Here is a 12,541-nt window from a genome sequence, read left to right as displayed (position 1 = left end):
CCTGCTGACCTCCTGGAGGTGTGTCTGGGTGAAACCTTGAAAATTTTAAACAGAAAAAGTGGTTGATCTTGTATGAGTCTCCTAATTTCATGAAATACAGAACATATTTGATATGAGTTATTGTATTCAAATGGGTGGTCACAACTATTTCTTTGTGAATTTAAAGTTACGCACATTAAGTAGTAATTTTGATGTAAAAAAAGAGAATTTCAGTGCTTTCAATGTTTGTAACATCGTGCATTAGTGACTGACATTTTCACGATTGTTATTTATGACGGGGGTTAAAAAAAACACAAGCCCCCTATTAAGTTCGAGCTTGGTGATTACACTCACTTATTTTACGTACCATGGTTAGCACTAATGAATACTGAAGATTCAGTTTTCTCTTGAAAAGGAAGTACAATAATTATTTCAAAACTTATACACACACAAATTCACCAAGCTGTTGCGATTTCATAGTTTTGTTGCCTAACCTTTCCTGACCCACAATTTAGATGAACTCAAATCCAACTCATGAACATGACAATACTTATACTATCTGTGCACTAAATCCTTCATGCAGTTGTTGATCTGTATCAAGCTTACATCGGAACGCATTTATTTTCATGCAGGCAACAAATACTTGTTTCCCTGCACACCATGGAGTTGGAAAAATACCGCAAGGTGTTCTAGTATGGACTGGTGCTGCTAATACCTCACATGAGGTAAGTATGAAGCAGCATTATGTTCCTAAATGCTTTTCGTTGTTTATTAGGCAGGTTAAGTTTAGGGCTATTAGCATTAAAATTACTTCTGTAAGTTCAATAAGTTCATCATGAAAAATTATGATCCTAAGCACATCCTGTTATTTTCACTACTGGTGACAGTAGTAATTTAAAGTAAATTCTTAGCAGTAACTTCAGCAACACTGCCAATGAATATACTAAAATATGACAAAATACAATGTTATGGTATGATTCAGGTAATTACTTTATGCTGTTCTATGAAACTGGTGAAAAATAGCCTTACGTTCCATTCTCGCCACCTGGCGGGAGCAGTTGCAGTCAATAATAAAATGAAGCACTGCAGAAATTAAATTTTCATTTTCACCATACCAAAATAGTACTATTGTTTTGCCAACTGACAAAACTGTGTCAAAATATGTAAAAAAAGGTAAAGTGTTCCCCTGTGCATAGCACCACGCCATGAAGGCGTATAGGGGGTGTGGGGGTAACGCCCCACACTTTCTTGATCCGGTCATGAGTGGGGGTGATGTGATCAGTATCACGCCCCTGACCGCCTTTACCCCCCAGCGTTTCCCCCAGGTACCCATGTTATTCGACGCTGGGTGGGCGCCGGGGCCGCCTCCATCGTTAGAAAAGTTCCCGGATTTGAACCGGCCGGGGATCGAACCCGGGACCTTGAGCATGGTAGTCAGACGCGTTACCGACTGTAACATTTCAATTTGAACAACAGTTGACCACTGGTTGTTCAAGTGGTTTCTAGAGAATATGAACACTGGTGACAATGACTCATTTTTCACGAGTCTTCAAAATAAAATTGTGAACTTTTATTGTTTGGTTTGTAATAACAAATTTCTTTGCTCTACGAAAAGAAAAATATAATAATACTAAATCTCATCATTCCGAGAGAGTTGGCAAGCCTGATCAGACAAAACTGGAAATCAAACCTTGTGAAAAATGCCTGTGTAACATGATTCGGAATGGATGATATTGACTTTGATGTCAGCGGTGCAGGGCATGATGGGAAACCTCACCACAAGTTGTTCTGTCAATGTAACTTGGCATTCCAGCACAAGAGAGCAAGGGTGTAGTGAAACCAACGCTATGTACATGAAAACAGACCCACTGTTTAACACTTTTGGTGGTGTTATTGGAGTGGGGATTTTAAAATGAAGTTTGTTTCCTTTCAGTGAATTAATGTGTTGTGTATGTGTGTGTGTGCCATTGTTTGTGCATTAATTATTATTATCATTAAGCTATGCATATTTCAATGCCCAAGTGACAATGATATATTACTCCATTAAATAAAGTACAAAATGATGCACTTCAGAACATTTCTGACTGATCATTTTCGCGAGTTGAGGTTTCTTTGCAATTTACTTTATGCTGACATGGGTTAATCGATACTAGACCTAGTTTAAAATGTGCCTCCATCGGGAATCGAACTTCTCGACTACAAGGCGACAGCATTAGCCCCTATGCTATCAGAGGCCTTATTTCCAAGAGAAACAGGCTCAAAAGTAATATGTTTTTTTGGGATGTTAAGTGCCTTTGTATGATACATTGGGTACCAGTTTCATAGATCGGAGACACATTAAAATCAAATATTTTGTGTTTCGCATGGTTCGTACTTACCAATTGTGTATTGCGGAACATAGTTCAAGGTGTCATTATGCTTTTTACACGAAAACAAACACATTTACTACTAAAATAACCCATTTTTCTAAGTGCTACCTAACGCACGTAACGGTGCAATATCGCTTTCTTTGCGAATGATATTGCTTCTTTTGTTTTCGAATATCAGTGTTTAGAACCTTCTTCACCGAAAAATACCTACTATCATGTTCATCACGTGTGCAAATTGTGCATTATGCACGGGTAGCCCCACGAACCATCACGATAAGGTTACGTTAGGCAAGCATAGTTAAAAAATAAAAAGGTGTTGGAAACACTGACATGATTTCCTGGTCAAATAGATACCACGATGAAAGAAAATACCTCGACTAACATTGGAAACCTTAGAGAAACTCATTTCTGTAGTTTCTTCTGTAAAAATGAAGAAATGTGTCTCTGATGTATGAAACTGTTACCATACATTGTTTTATGGCAAATAACATTTGGTACTATTATAGTATAAGGGAAACACCTTTAAATCATATTTTGGTAACATTATAGTATAAGGGAAACGGATTTCTTCAAATTTACAGGAGAAAGTACTTATGGAAATCATTTTCTGTAGCATTGTGAAAAGGGAAACACCTTTAAATCATATTTTTCACATTGCTAACGTACTATTTTGGAATGCGGAACATTTCCTAAGGTGAAATAATGCATTTCTAACTAAGATAATGTCTATTTCTTACATTTACGAGTACTTACTCTTACTTGTTATTTCGATTCTTTAACACATTATGGCGGGCGATAGCGTACTGGTTCAGGGTGCGTTGTGCGAGTGTTTTGTCGATTTATGCAGTGTTGCAACCTCCTTCACCGGAAAATACCTACTTTCGTGCCCGGATTTGAAATTATGCTAATACGTCGCAAACCATTGACGTTAGCCTCACAAACCATTGACGTTAGCCCCACAAACCATTGACGTTAGCCCCAAAAACCATTTTCCATAAGGTTAGGTTAAGTTGGGTTAGGCAAGCATAGTTAAAAAAAAATTTAAAAAAATATAAATATTCGACACGTCATGTTCTAGTGAAAACAGGGCAAGGCTGAAACATCTTAACACACGGAACATTGTACTCTCGTGCAGAAAGCAAATGGCGGCAGCAGAAACAGCGTATCGGACAGAGATTTTCGCATTAGAATGGATCAAAACTAGATTCACGAACTTCCACAATGCTACAGAAAATGATTTCCATAAGTACTTTCTCCTGTAAATTTGAAGAAATCCGTTTCCCTTATACTATAATGTTACCTAACATTTTTTAAAGAAAATCTGGTAATTGTTACTAGGCTCGGGTACCCTTTTCTACACCCTCGATTTTTCGCACATTTCAAATATTCTCGTTACGAAAATTAGTTCTTCATAAGAAACGATGTTTCTAAATAGCGCGGAAAGTAATTTTTTTAGATCTACGTGCTAGGAAACTTACGTTTTTCAATATTAAGATTCCTTATGTAACGTCGAAACGGTTTTGCAGGGATTTGATCATGGCGCATCTTAGATTCATGTCACAAGCGCACGTCTGAACATTTTCTTTTTCTTCTTATCTTTGACTTGTGCAATGGGATAATTTGCAATTTTTTCTTGTTATGAATGACTTGTGCAATGGGATAATTTGCGATTTCAATATATTATTTATGTAATTTATTGGCGGATTGGATATTTGAAACATTGCAATTGTTTTGTGCGACTTTAGACATTGGAATTGATTTGTGTGACATTGAATTAAGACAAAAGGACTAAATATGAGATTGACACACATTCAACGGATGAAGGACATAGAGGACTTTGTTCGACGAGACATACGGGACATTGTAATTGACTTACAGGGAGATGGTCTGCTGCCCCACGAACCATTGGCGCTAGCCCCACGAACCATTGGCGCTAGCCCCACGAACCATTGACGCTAGCCCCACGAACCATTGGCGCTAGCCCCATGAACCATTGACGCTAGCCCCACAAACCATTGGCGCGTGGATAGGTTAGTTCAGTTAGGTTGAGATCGATAGTTAAAATTTGGTGTCGTGTTAGTATCACGATCTAGAAATTGGAAATAATTGCGAACCATTTCAAACGACAAAATTTCAACTTTAAACGGCTGTACAGTCGTAAATACTTCTTTCCGCGCTCCAATTTTTTGTTATTCACAAATAGGATCAAATAATGTTCATAATGAAAAAAAAATAATTCAAAATTCGAGGGTGTAGAATAGGGTACCCGACCCCGAGACTAAGCAAAATGCAAAGGACTGCATTTAGAATATAATCGTTATATTACCATCTTGAATCACTGGCACGAACACTGTAAGCGCAATAGTGATTACAACACGCTCTAAAACGCCTGCCGGAATCATGGTATGGCATTTCGCGTAATGAACTGTGGGGGAAGTTGTTCGCTGAATAGTTTCCATTACACAATCGGAACTTGAGCCAATGTGAATGTACTTACAATGAGTGACAGACAATTTAATATTTTTCCTGGAATATCTCTTTGTAATCCTTCTTCTTCATAAATAACAATTTTCAATCTTGTCTTCTTCAAACAGAGTCTGCATAACGTTTGATAATCTTCCCCAATTTGTTGTTGTCTTGTTAACTTTGGACTCATTTTTCAAAAGCAAGTTTATATGCAACTTTCTCAATGCTGTACGCAGGTTTCACTTTTTAAAGCGACCAACGGTTAGAAAATGATATTCCTTTTACCACAGTCATCGAACACATTCTTTATTTGCAACTTTCATATAGCACAAACACACAGTACGCAGGTAACGCCAAAGATTTCAGGAACAAACATGTTTTGTTTACAATCGCTTCGCTTCTGCGGACTGAGCGGAGCGACCATCGTTGAAATATGCACAACATGCTACAGACCACAGCAAAGACTAGAAATGAATCAAAAAGAATGAATGACCACAGCGCATTTTCTTAACTCGTCGAAATATTTCAAAAACGTAATTCAACATTATGTTTAAACTACAATAAGATAAATATCGTACATTCGATATATTTTGAAACTAGTCATGTACTTACGAAGTCCGACCATGGAAATTTTAATTCACCATATTAGTGGTTACGTCACAGCAGACGACGCGGTACGATTTGAGTCCCAAACTACAGCGCCTTGAATAACGTAGTGTGGAAAACGACCCAAGAAATTGGTTCCCTAGACGGATGAGAAACATAGATGGCAGTGCGATCAATGTCGGTGCTAATTTTCTTATGAAAGTAATGCGGCTTTGTTAGTTTTTGGAATATATCAGGCGCGAAGCGTCCATGTAAGCCGGGCTTACACTTTATTAGTTCTAGTAAAATGTATGTAATTATATGGTAAAATTCGTAAAAACTTCAAAGTTCAACTCGGCCCGATACCAGTCTTCGAGATCCTGTTTGTTAGACTGCAACACTTCAGCACCAGGTGGCACATGGGATCTCCCGCCTTCTGCTTGTGGAAAGCTGTAAGCCGTCTGAACGTTGCCTTACAAATTTCTGACCGCGAAGGAGCAGTGCCTACCGTATCTGGATGAAGAAGAGCAAGGAATATAGGGAAAAGAGCGGGCCAAACCCTACGTTTGTAAACCTACGGCCACAGGCTTACAGCAGCGTTGCAAACCTCATGTTTAAAAAAAGTGTTGTTCATGGACGTCCGCAGTATTTCCACCAGGGAGGATTAAGATTTTTTTTTGTTTTTTTTAGGGGTTGGGGTAAACTAGGTATATTTCCCTTCTTAAAATATACTAATTCAATTTGAAGTTAACATTTTTCTGCAACGCCCTTACAATAATTAACAATTTGATGTGACTGAAATGAAATTGTATGTGTGAAAATGGTTGACATTCATTTTTCAGGAAGTCTCCTTGCCTTCTCCCTTCTGGACATCGATGGTGTATTTTAAACTCCGAAATTGTGCTACATACTACTAAATTGTTCTGTGATTTTCATATTATTAATATTAATTTATAACAAAAACATAAATACAAATTCGAATGGTTCAACCAACGGCATGGGCTCGACCAGGTTCGATGTTATACGTGAAAAGTTTGAGAAAATTCAACCAGAACGAAAATTGGCCCTCTTGTTTTATTTATATCCCCAACTTACAAACGACTTTTTAAACTTGTGCTTAGGTTGGCTTCTCTGAATACGCGCCAGCGAGACACAGGTCCTACAAGAGGAGGGGCTCCAGCGTTGTCGGGTATGAATGGTTGACGGCAAAGGAAATTTGAGCCGGTGGTGCTTCAAGGAGGTTTTTTCCAGGAACAGGGAATTCTGAAGCAAAAATCTAACAGGAAGGGGAAAAAAAAGGAGAAACCTAAAAATGAGCGGGATACGGGAAAACTAGATACACATTGATGTGCTAAATTCATGTTTCTGTTTTTAGCTTGTAGGAGAGCATAAACATCAGAAATATTAAGATCTCTGTTTTCCGTTTATGTATGAACTCAGCTGGTAATAATTGAGGTAAAAAGTGCAAAAATTAATAAATAAATAAATGTTAATGAAAGATGAAGATTGAACCAATTTTGCAAATCTCATGTCAAATGTGAATTAAATATTATTAATTACGTAGTCCGTGCTTCAAACACTCTTCAAACAGCGTTCGAAAAGCCTGTTTATGCAGTGACGTGCGGTGACGTCGACACTTGGGGTAGCAATGAGTGGCGTGCCCAACGGGTCATAATCCCCCCCCCCTTTTAGCGCCCAGTATTCCTAAAAGAAGAACGTCAAATACAGGAAAAATTGCAAATTAGGAATGACTACAAAAAATTGTACACATAACTTCCACCCACTTTCGAAAATCAAAAACGACGACCAAAAATGGCGGAAAGCGAAGTAAAATAAACCAAATCAAACAATCAATCAATGAATAATTTGATTTGATTCGCTTTTTTGACAAATTTGGTTAATCGCGAAGATGATACGACAAAATTAATGTAGGGACAAACACAAAGAACACCCATGTCCAGGTAGGGATTCGAACCCGGAACTCCTGGTGTTGTAGCGCGTTGTGGTAACCACTCCCCCACGGTTGGTTGATTTGATGGTTGATTTGACGTTTTAAGTTCATTTTATACACACAAAGTCTAATCGGGACTAGATCTATAGTTTAATGTGGGATCCGAACCACTATATACCTCCATCGGGTACAGATTCGGGACCACTTGCACTCCCCCACAGAGGTCGGCCGGCAACAAACATGTGAGGAAGGCGCTAACCATTCGGATACGTAGGTATCGGTAAAGCAAACTGCATTTTTCCTGAGTAGTAATTTTCAATTGAATTTTTGAAATACAATCTTTATATATGATTAACGTTTATTTTTTCAAAAATTTTGCATTGCTTGATTTCCCTAATTTCCCCATCTCACGATCTCGTTACTGAAGGATACGGGCTCAAACCCTGGCCTTTGCATGAGTGTTTCTTTGCAACCAATCTTCACCAGTTTAATTTAATCAACGTTCATCGTCATGGCAGAAATTAGGTAAAGCGATGGATGAGAGAAGAAAATACAAATAATTTCTTCCCAGTGCATCTGCAGAGCACTGTGAAATCAGAAGCCTAGAATTCTCTGTTCATGACTGTCCCTCACGACTTTTCAAGCTCTTAGCTACTTATTCCGATTAAATCTATACAGCTAGAAAAAGCGATGGGTAACAAAACACACCTAACCAAACCTTTTTTCTACTTTCTTCAATGATATTCATTTGGCTTTTTGAGTTCTGGGATACATTTTTTATTTCTATTTTTTTCATTATTCACTGCAGGCAGAGTACAACACATAAGAACAAGAATGCACGCTCGTCACGAATTCCGGCCTGAATTGTTCTTTGTGAGGTCCGTTCATCACTTTCATCATATAATATGTGGCAGAAAAGCGAAGTAAAATAAACTAAACCAACAACAAGAATTAGAACGCGCGTTCACTTGCCCAAATAAGTACATCCGTATTTATGATTGTTTAGCTTATCCATTTTTTTTATTGGAGGCCAAGAGATTAGTATATTTAAATAAAACACTACTAAAACGAGAACAAGAGAGAGCGTGAGCAAATATTTGTTAATTAATCATTATATATTCCATATTTTTTTAAAAAAAACATAACATTTTTTTTACATCTATTCAAAGTGGACTGTCGGTCCTGTGCTGTTGTGTGTTAGTAAAGTGCATTATGGAATAGAACGAGTGTGATTGTGCGTTGGGGTGGATTGATTGATTGATTGAGTTGGTGTTTTAAGTCCACTTTATGCACAGTAAGGCTAATCGGGACTGGACCTACAGTTTAAAGTGGGATCCGAACCACCATGTGCCTCCACCAAGTATCGAACCCGTGACCCCTTGATTACAAGGCGACGACGCTACCACTGCGCCATCGGAGAGGCCCTGCGGTGGGGTGGAGAACTTGTTGCAGACGCCGTTATCCAGCAAGGATTTTGCTGCCAAGAAGAAACTTGTGGATGTAGGTAGGCCCACCCCTTCCTTCTCTAGCAGGCATAGTAACAGAAACGAAAAATGAAGTGCGCCGATTTTGTGATTCAGGGTACGAAGCTGATACTTGGTTATGCGGTTGTAAAAAGTATTCTGCACTTTTCTGTTTCCTTCTGTTTTCGTTTCTTTATTATTATTATTATTATTGTTCATTTTATCTAACTTTGCATATTTTTTATCGTTACGTTACTCATTGTGATAGGAAAAAGACTGACTTAATTATCAGTTGAAATGTAGGAGATACACAGCCTAGCAAAGAAAACACCAATCCCAGAGATTTATCCAGAATTTTTAATTTGTTGAAAAATTCTAGGGAAGTGTTCTGAAAAAATGGGGGGGGGGGTCGATGTGTGTGGATAAATCACTAACCATGTCAGCCCAAAAATAAGCACAACGGGAAATAACCTTCATCATGATACGTTTACACTGTTGGAAAGGTCACGCTCCGCCACTGTTGATTTGTTTGTCTATAAAGGCTGTACGTGAATTGATGGAAACAGTTGTATTTGTGGAATAATTTGCAGTCACGAAATGACATTAATTTGGAAAGAAAAGTAAAATAAAATTAATAAATAAATAGCATGCGTAACACAAGAAGAAACATCGCAAAGTGATTCCGGACGTCAGGTGTTGGATTGTGTACTAGAGTTTTATTTTTCTATGTTATTAGAATATAAATAGTATCCTGAGAGATATTTCATACCGAGGCGACAAACCACAAGTGTCGCTTGGAAGCGAGCAGTCCGTAATCAATGCAGCCTTTCGAACCGTAGGGACACAAGCTCTGACTGCACCGTTTCTTCAAGGAGATTTTACACCAGAGCGACACGCGACAAACGATACGAGGATTTCACACCAAAGCGACACGGATCCTTCGGTCCAAGGCAACTTTCACACCGAAGCGACACATGTTGCTTGGAAACGAGCCAATGAAGAGCAACATTTCACATCGTAGCGGCATGACGGGAAGCACAGGTCAGCGTTCGGTTGGTGAAATCCTCAAGCGATAAGTGTCGCGTGCCCCTTGTCGCTTTGGTGCGCAATATCCCTAAAGCAATACAGTCATTGCATCGCGCATGCGCGAACAACAAACCACGGTAACATGTTGCAAGCTATTGAGGAAATGGCCCAGTTTGAGCGACGCACAAGCGACAAAGCGACACGTGTGACTTATCGTGTCGCCTAGATCTGTTGTTGTAATGTGCGGTTTTTCGTGTCGCCTATCTGTTGTTCGCACAATTAGCAGCGAACGCTTGCCAATAGACTGAAGGCACCATGTCGGTTGTCACTTAGTTGTGAACTCCCCCTGTAGCGCGTCGCTTCGGTCTCAGCACCCTTCCTTTAAGGAGCTTTCCGACCGAAGTAACAAGTAGCACGCGAATACGCCATATGAACGTGTCGTTTGCTGTTTGGACCCTCATGTGCAATGAATGTCATTTTACAGTCTGGAAGTGTGTGTCACTAGTGTGACAGTGTGAACATCCCGTGTCGCTTGTCCCATTGGTTTGAAAGTTTCCTTACACTCATGTCGATGGCACTAGGAAAGTTTTGTGGGGTTCCCCTTGTCGTTTCATGGAATCATCATTATCATCATCATCGCCGCGATTAGTTTAAAGCGGAAGAAAAGAGACAGTAAATATCCAAAATACAAATGCTTCAGTGTGTATATCTTTAAAAGAAATGACGATGATGATAATAATAATGAACCTAATTCATACACAAAAATTTAGTTGCCAAGAGCATTCCACACGTATTTTTTCTCCCGTATTATTAACGAAAGTATGACGATAGTAGTTATGGTCCCGGATATAGGCCGATAAATCAATTGATTGGAAAAGATCGATGAAAGATCAATTGATGATAAAGGGCAGTGAACAAGCAAGCATTGTTTATTTTTGGAGGGCGGCCACAAATGGGCGGGGTTTGAGATATGGGTGAGAGTTTTGATTGGTTGTTTGGATGAGGAGATGATGACGTCATAGGTGTTTTGTGTTTTGATTGGTTGAAGAGTTTGTTGACCCCGTAACGGGAAATTCCCGAGCTTGATTTCGACAGGAAATTACTGTGTCAGTTGAATGATGAATAAAGTGTTGTCTGAGAAAGGTGAAAGGTTATAGATAAGAGGTTGAGGTTTAGAAAATGCTGTGTGAATCACGTGAAAATCACGTGATAGGAAATTGCTGATTCGGTTCGATTCTAAGAATTTCCCGCCAAAATCACGTGAAAGTCACGTGACCGCAAAATTCCCTGCTCGGGTTAATTTTCGAGTGAACAAGCAGGCATTGTTATTTCTTGGCAGGGTTCCAAGAATGTGTGGAGTTTGAGATAGTGGTTAAAAGGTTATAGATAATGGATGGTGAATGTTTTACTGTTGTTTTTTATTTTATTTATTATGTTTGTTTTTCGGTACAGAGGTTGATTTAGGTTTTCGAACTTAATGACTCATTCAGTATAGAGGTTAACAACCTGTCTTTGAGAAGCCTGGAAAATGTTGCTGACTCATTTGATTCAAAGATCGTTGTATTAATTTAAGAATACAAAAATTATTTATTTGGACATGTTTAAGGAAAATGACGTAATAGGAAGAAGGGCATATACATGTAGACGGTATAAAAGAACAAGAATGTGTCACAATGGCAGAGTATTGCATAACGATCCGGAAAGCTCTGAATTTCTACGAGATAAGTTACAACGAGTTTTGGGAAGTTATAGAATCCTGCGGCGATGTCGATACCGATCGTGAGGCTGTACAGCGAGTGTTCAAAACATTTCCCGTTTATGTACGTAGCACTACGTGAAGCTCCATGGTGCGGATGTTACCTGTTTAATAGATCGGGAGAAGCAGTCCATCATTCCTGCGAGACGTTGAAGGAGATAGTGGAAAGAAAAAAGTTTACGGATGGGAGAACAGGATTTCCTAGTCACAAATGTTCGTGTGAACTCATTCAGAGGAAGGATGAAGATGAGATTGCTGAAGCTTTAAAACAAAGAGTGAAAGAGTGGCTTGCCGTGTTAGTGAACAAAACTATTTTGTGGTGTACTACCTGCAACAGTTCTCTACTACGTAAATTAGAAGGACATCCCTGTTTTCCAGTGGTATCTTCGAATCGTCTTGGTTTTTCCAGATCTCTGTTCGATAGTGATGTAGAAGATACTGTACCGGTACCGATATCACCAATACCTGGAACCCCATCACCTATTGTATCAGATTGTTTTTCTTTGGCTGATTTATGAAAGTGTTCAGTTACCCCTGCTACCGATATCAGTCGATTCTCGATACAAAACTTACGAAAAGTGGCCTGTAGGATTACAACAGACACCTGAAGAGTTAGTGACTGCAGGATTTTACTATTCAGGCCACGGTGATAGAGTACTGTGTTCATATTGTTTTTATGGATTTTGTGATTGGACATCGGAAGATTGTCCTGTTATAGGACATCTGGCATCAGTGCCCCATTGTAGTTTCATACGAAGTGTTGCATTACTACATTGTAAGGCCGAATGTAAATATTGTGGTAATAGAGAAAACTCCGTAAAAAGAGTTATTGAAAAAAATGCAGATTCTGTAATGATTTGTAAAATCTGTTTTTTGAATGTTTGTGATATAGTGTTTCTTCCGTGCAGACATTTTGTCAGTTGTCGATCCTGTGCCTCACAACTCG

The 12,541-nt window shown here is 38.9% G+C and overlaps 1 protein-coding gene across 5 annotated transcripts in view; it reads right to left on the bottom strand.

Annotated features, from left to right (window-relative positions):
• The window catches only part of LOC145999687 (uncharacterized), a 112,774-nt gene extending 107,268 nt beyond the window's left edge, over positions 1 to 5,506 (bottom strand). For 4 of the 5 annotated variants that reach the window (XM_083136899.1, XM_083136900.1, XM_083136903.1 and 1 more), the window contains exon 1: positions 4,846 to 5,209. In XM_083136899.1, coding sequence (XP_082993025.1) covers positions 4,846 to 5,004 — 159 coding nt within the window. In that variant the 5' untranslated portion in view covers positions 5,005 to 5,209. Of the gene's footprint in view, positions 1 to 4,845; positions 5,210 to 5,426 lie in introns of those variants that run through there. The other variant, XM_083136901.1, reaches the window with a different exon arrangement.
• Between the last annotated feature and the right edge of the window lie 7,035 nt (positions 5,507 to 12,541).

The sequence above is a fragment of the Lepisma saccharinum genome, chromosome 15 (assembly GCF_977018435.1).
Source record: "Lepisma saccharinum chromosome 15, izLepSacc3.1, whole genome shotgun sequence".
Classification (NCBI taxonomy): Eukaryota; Metazoa; Arthropoda; class Insecta; order Zygentoma; family Lepismatidae; genus Lepisma; species Lepisma saccharinum.
The sequence above is the reverse complement of the archived record's forward strand: the minus strand, read 5'-3'. Positions and strand labels throughout refer to the sequence as shown.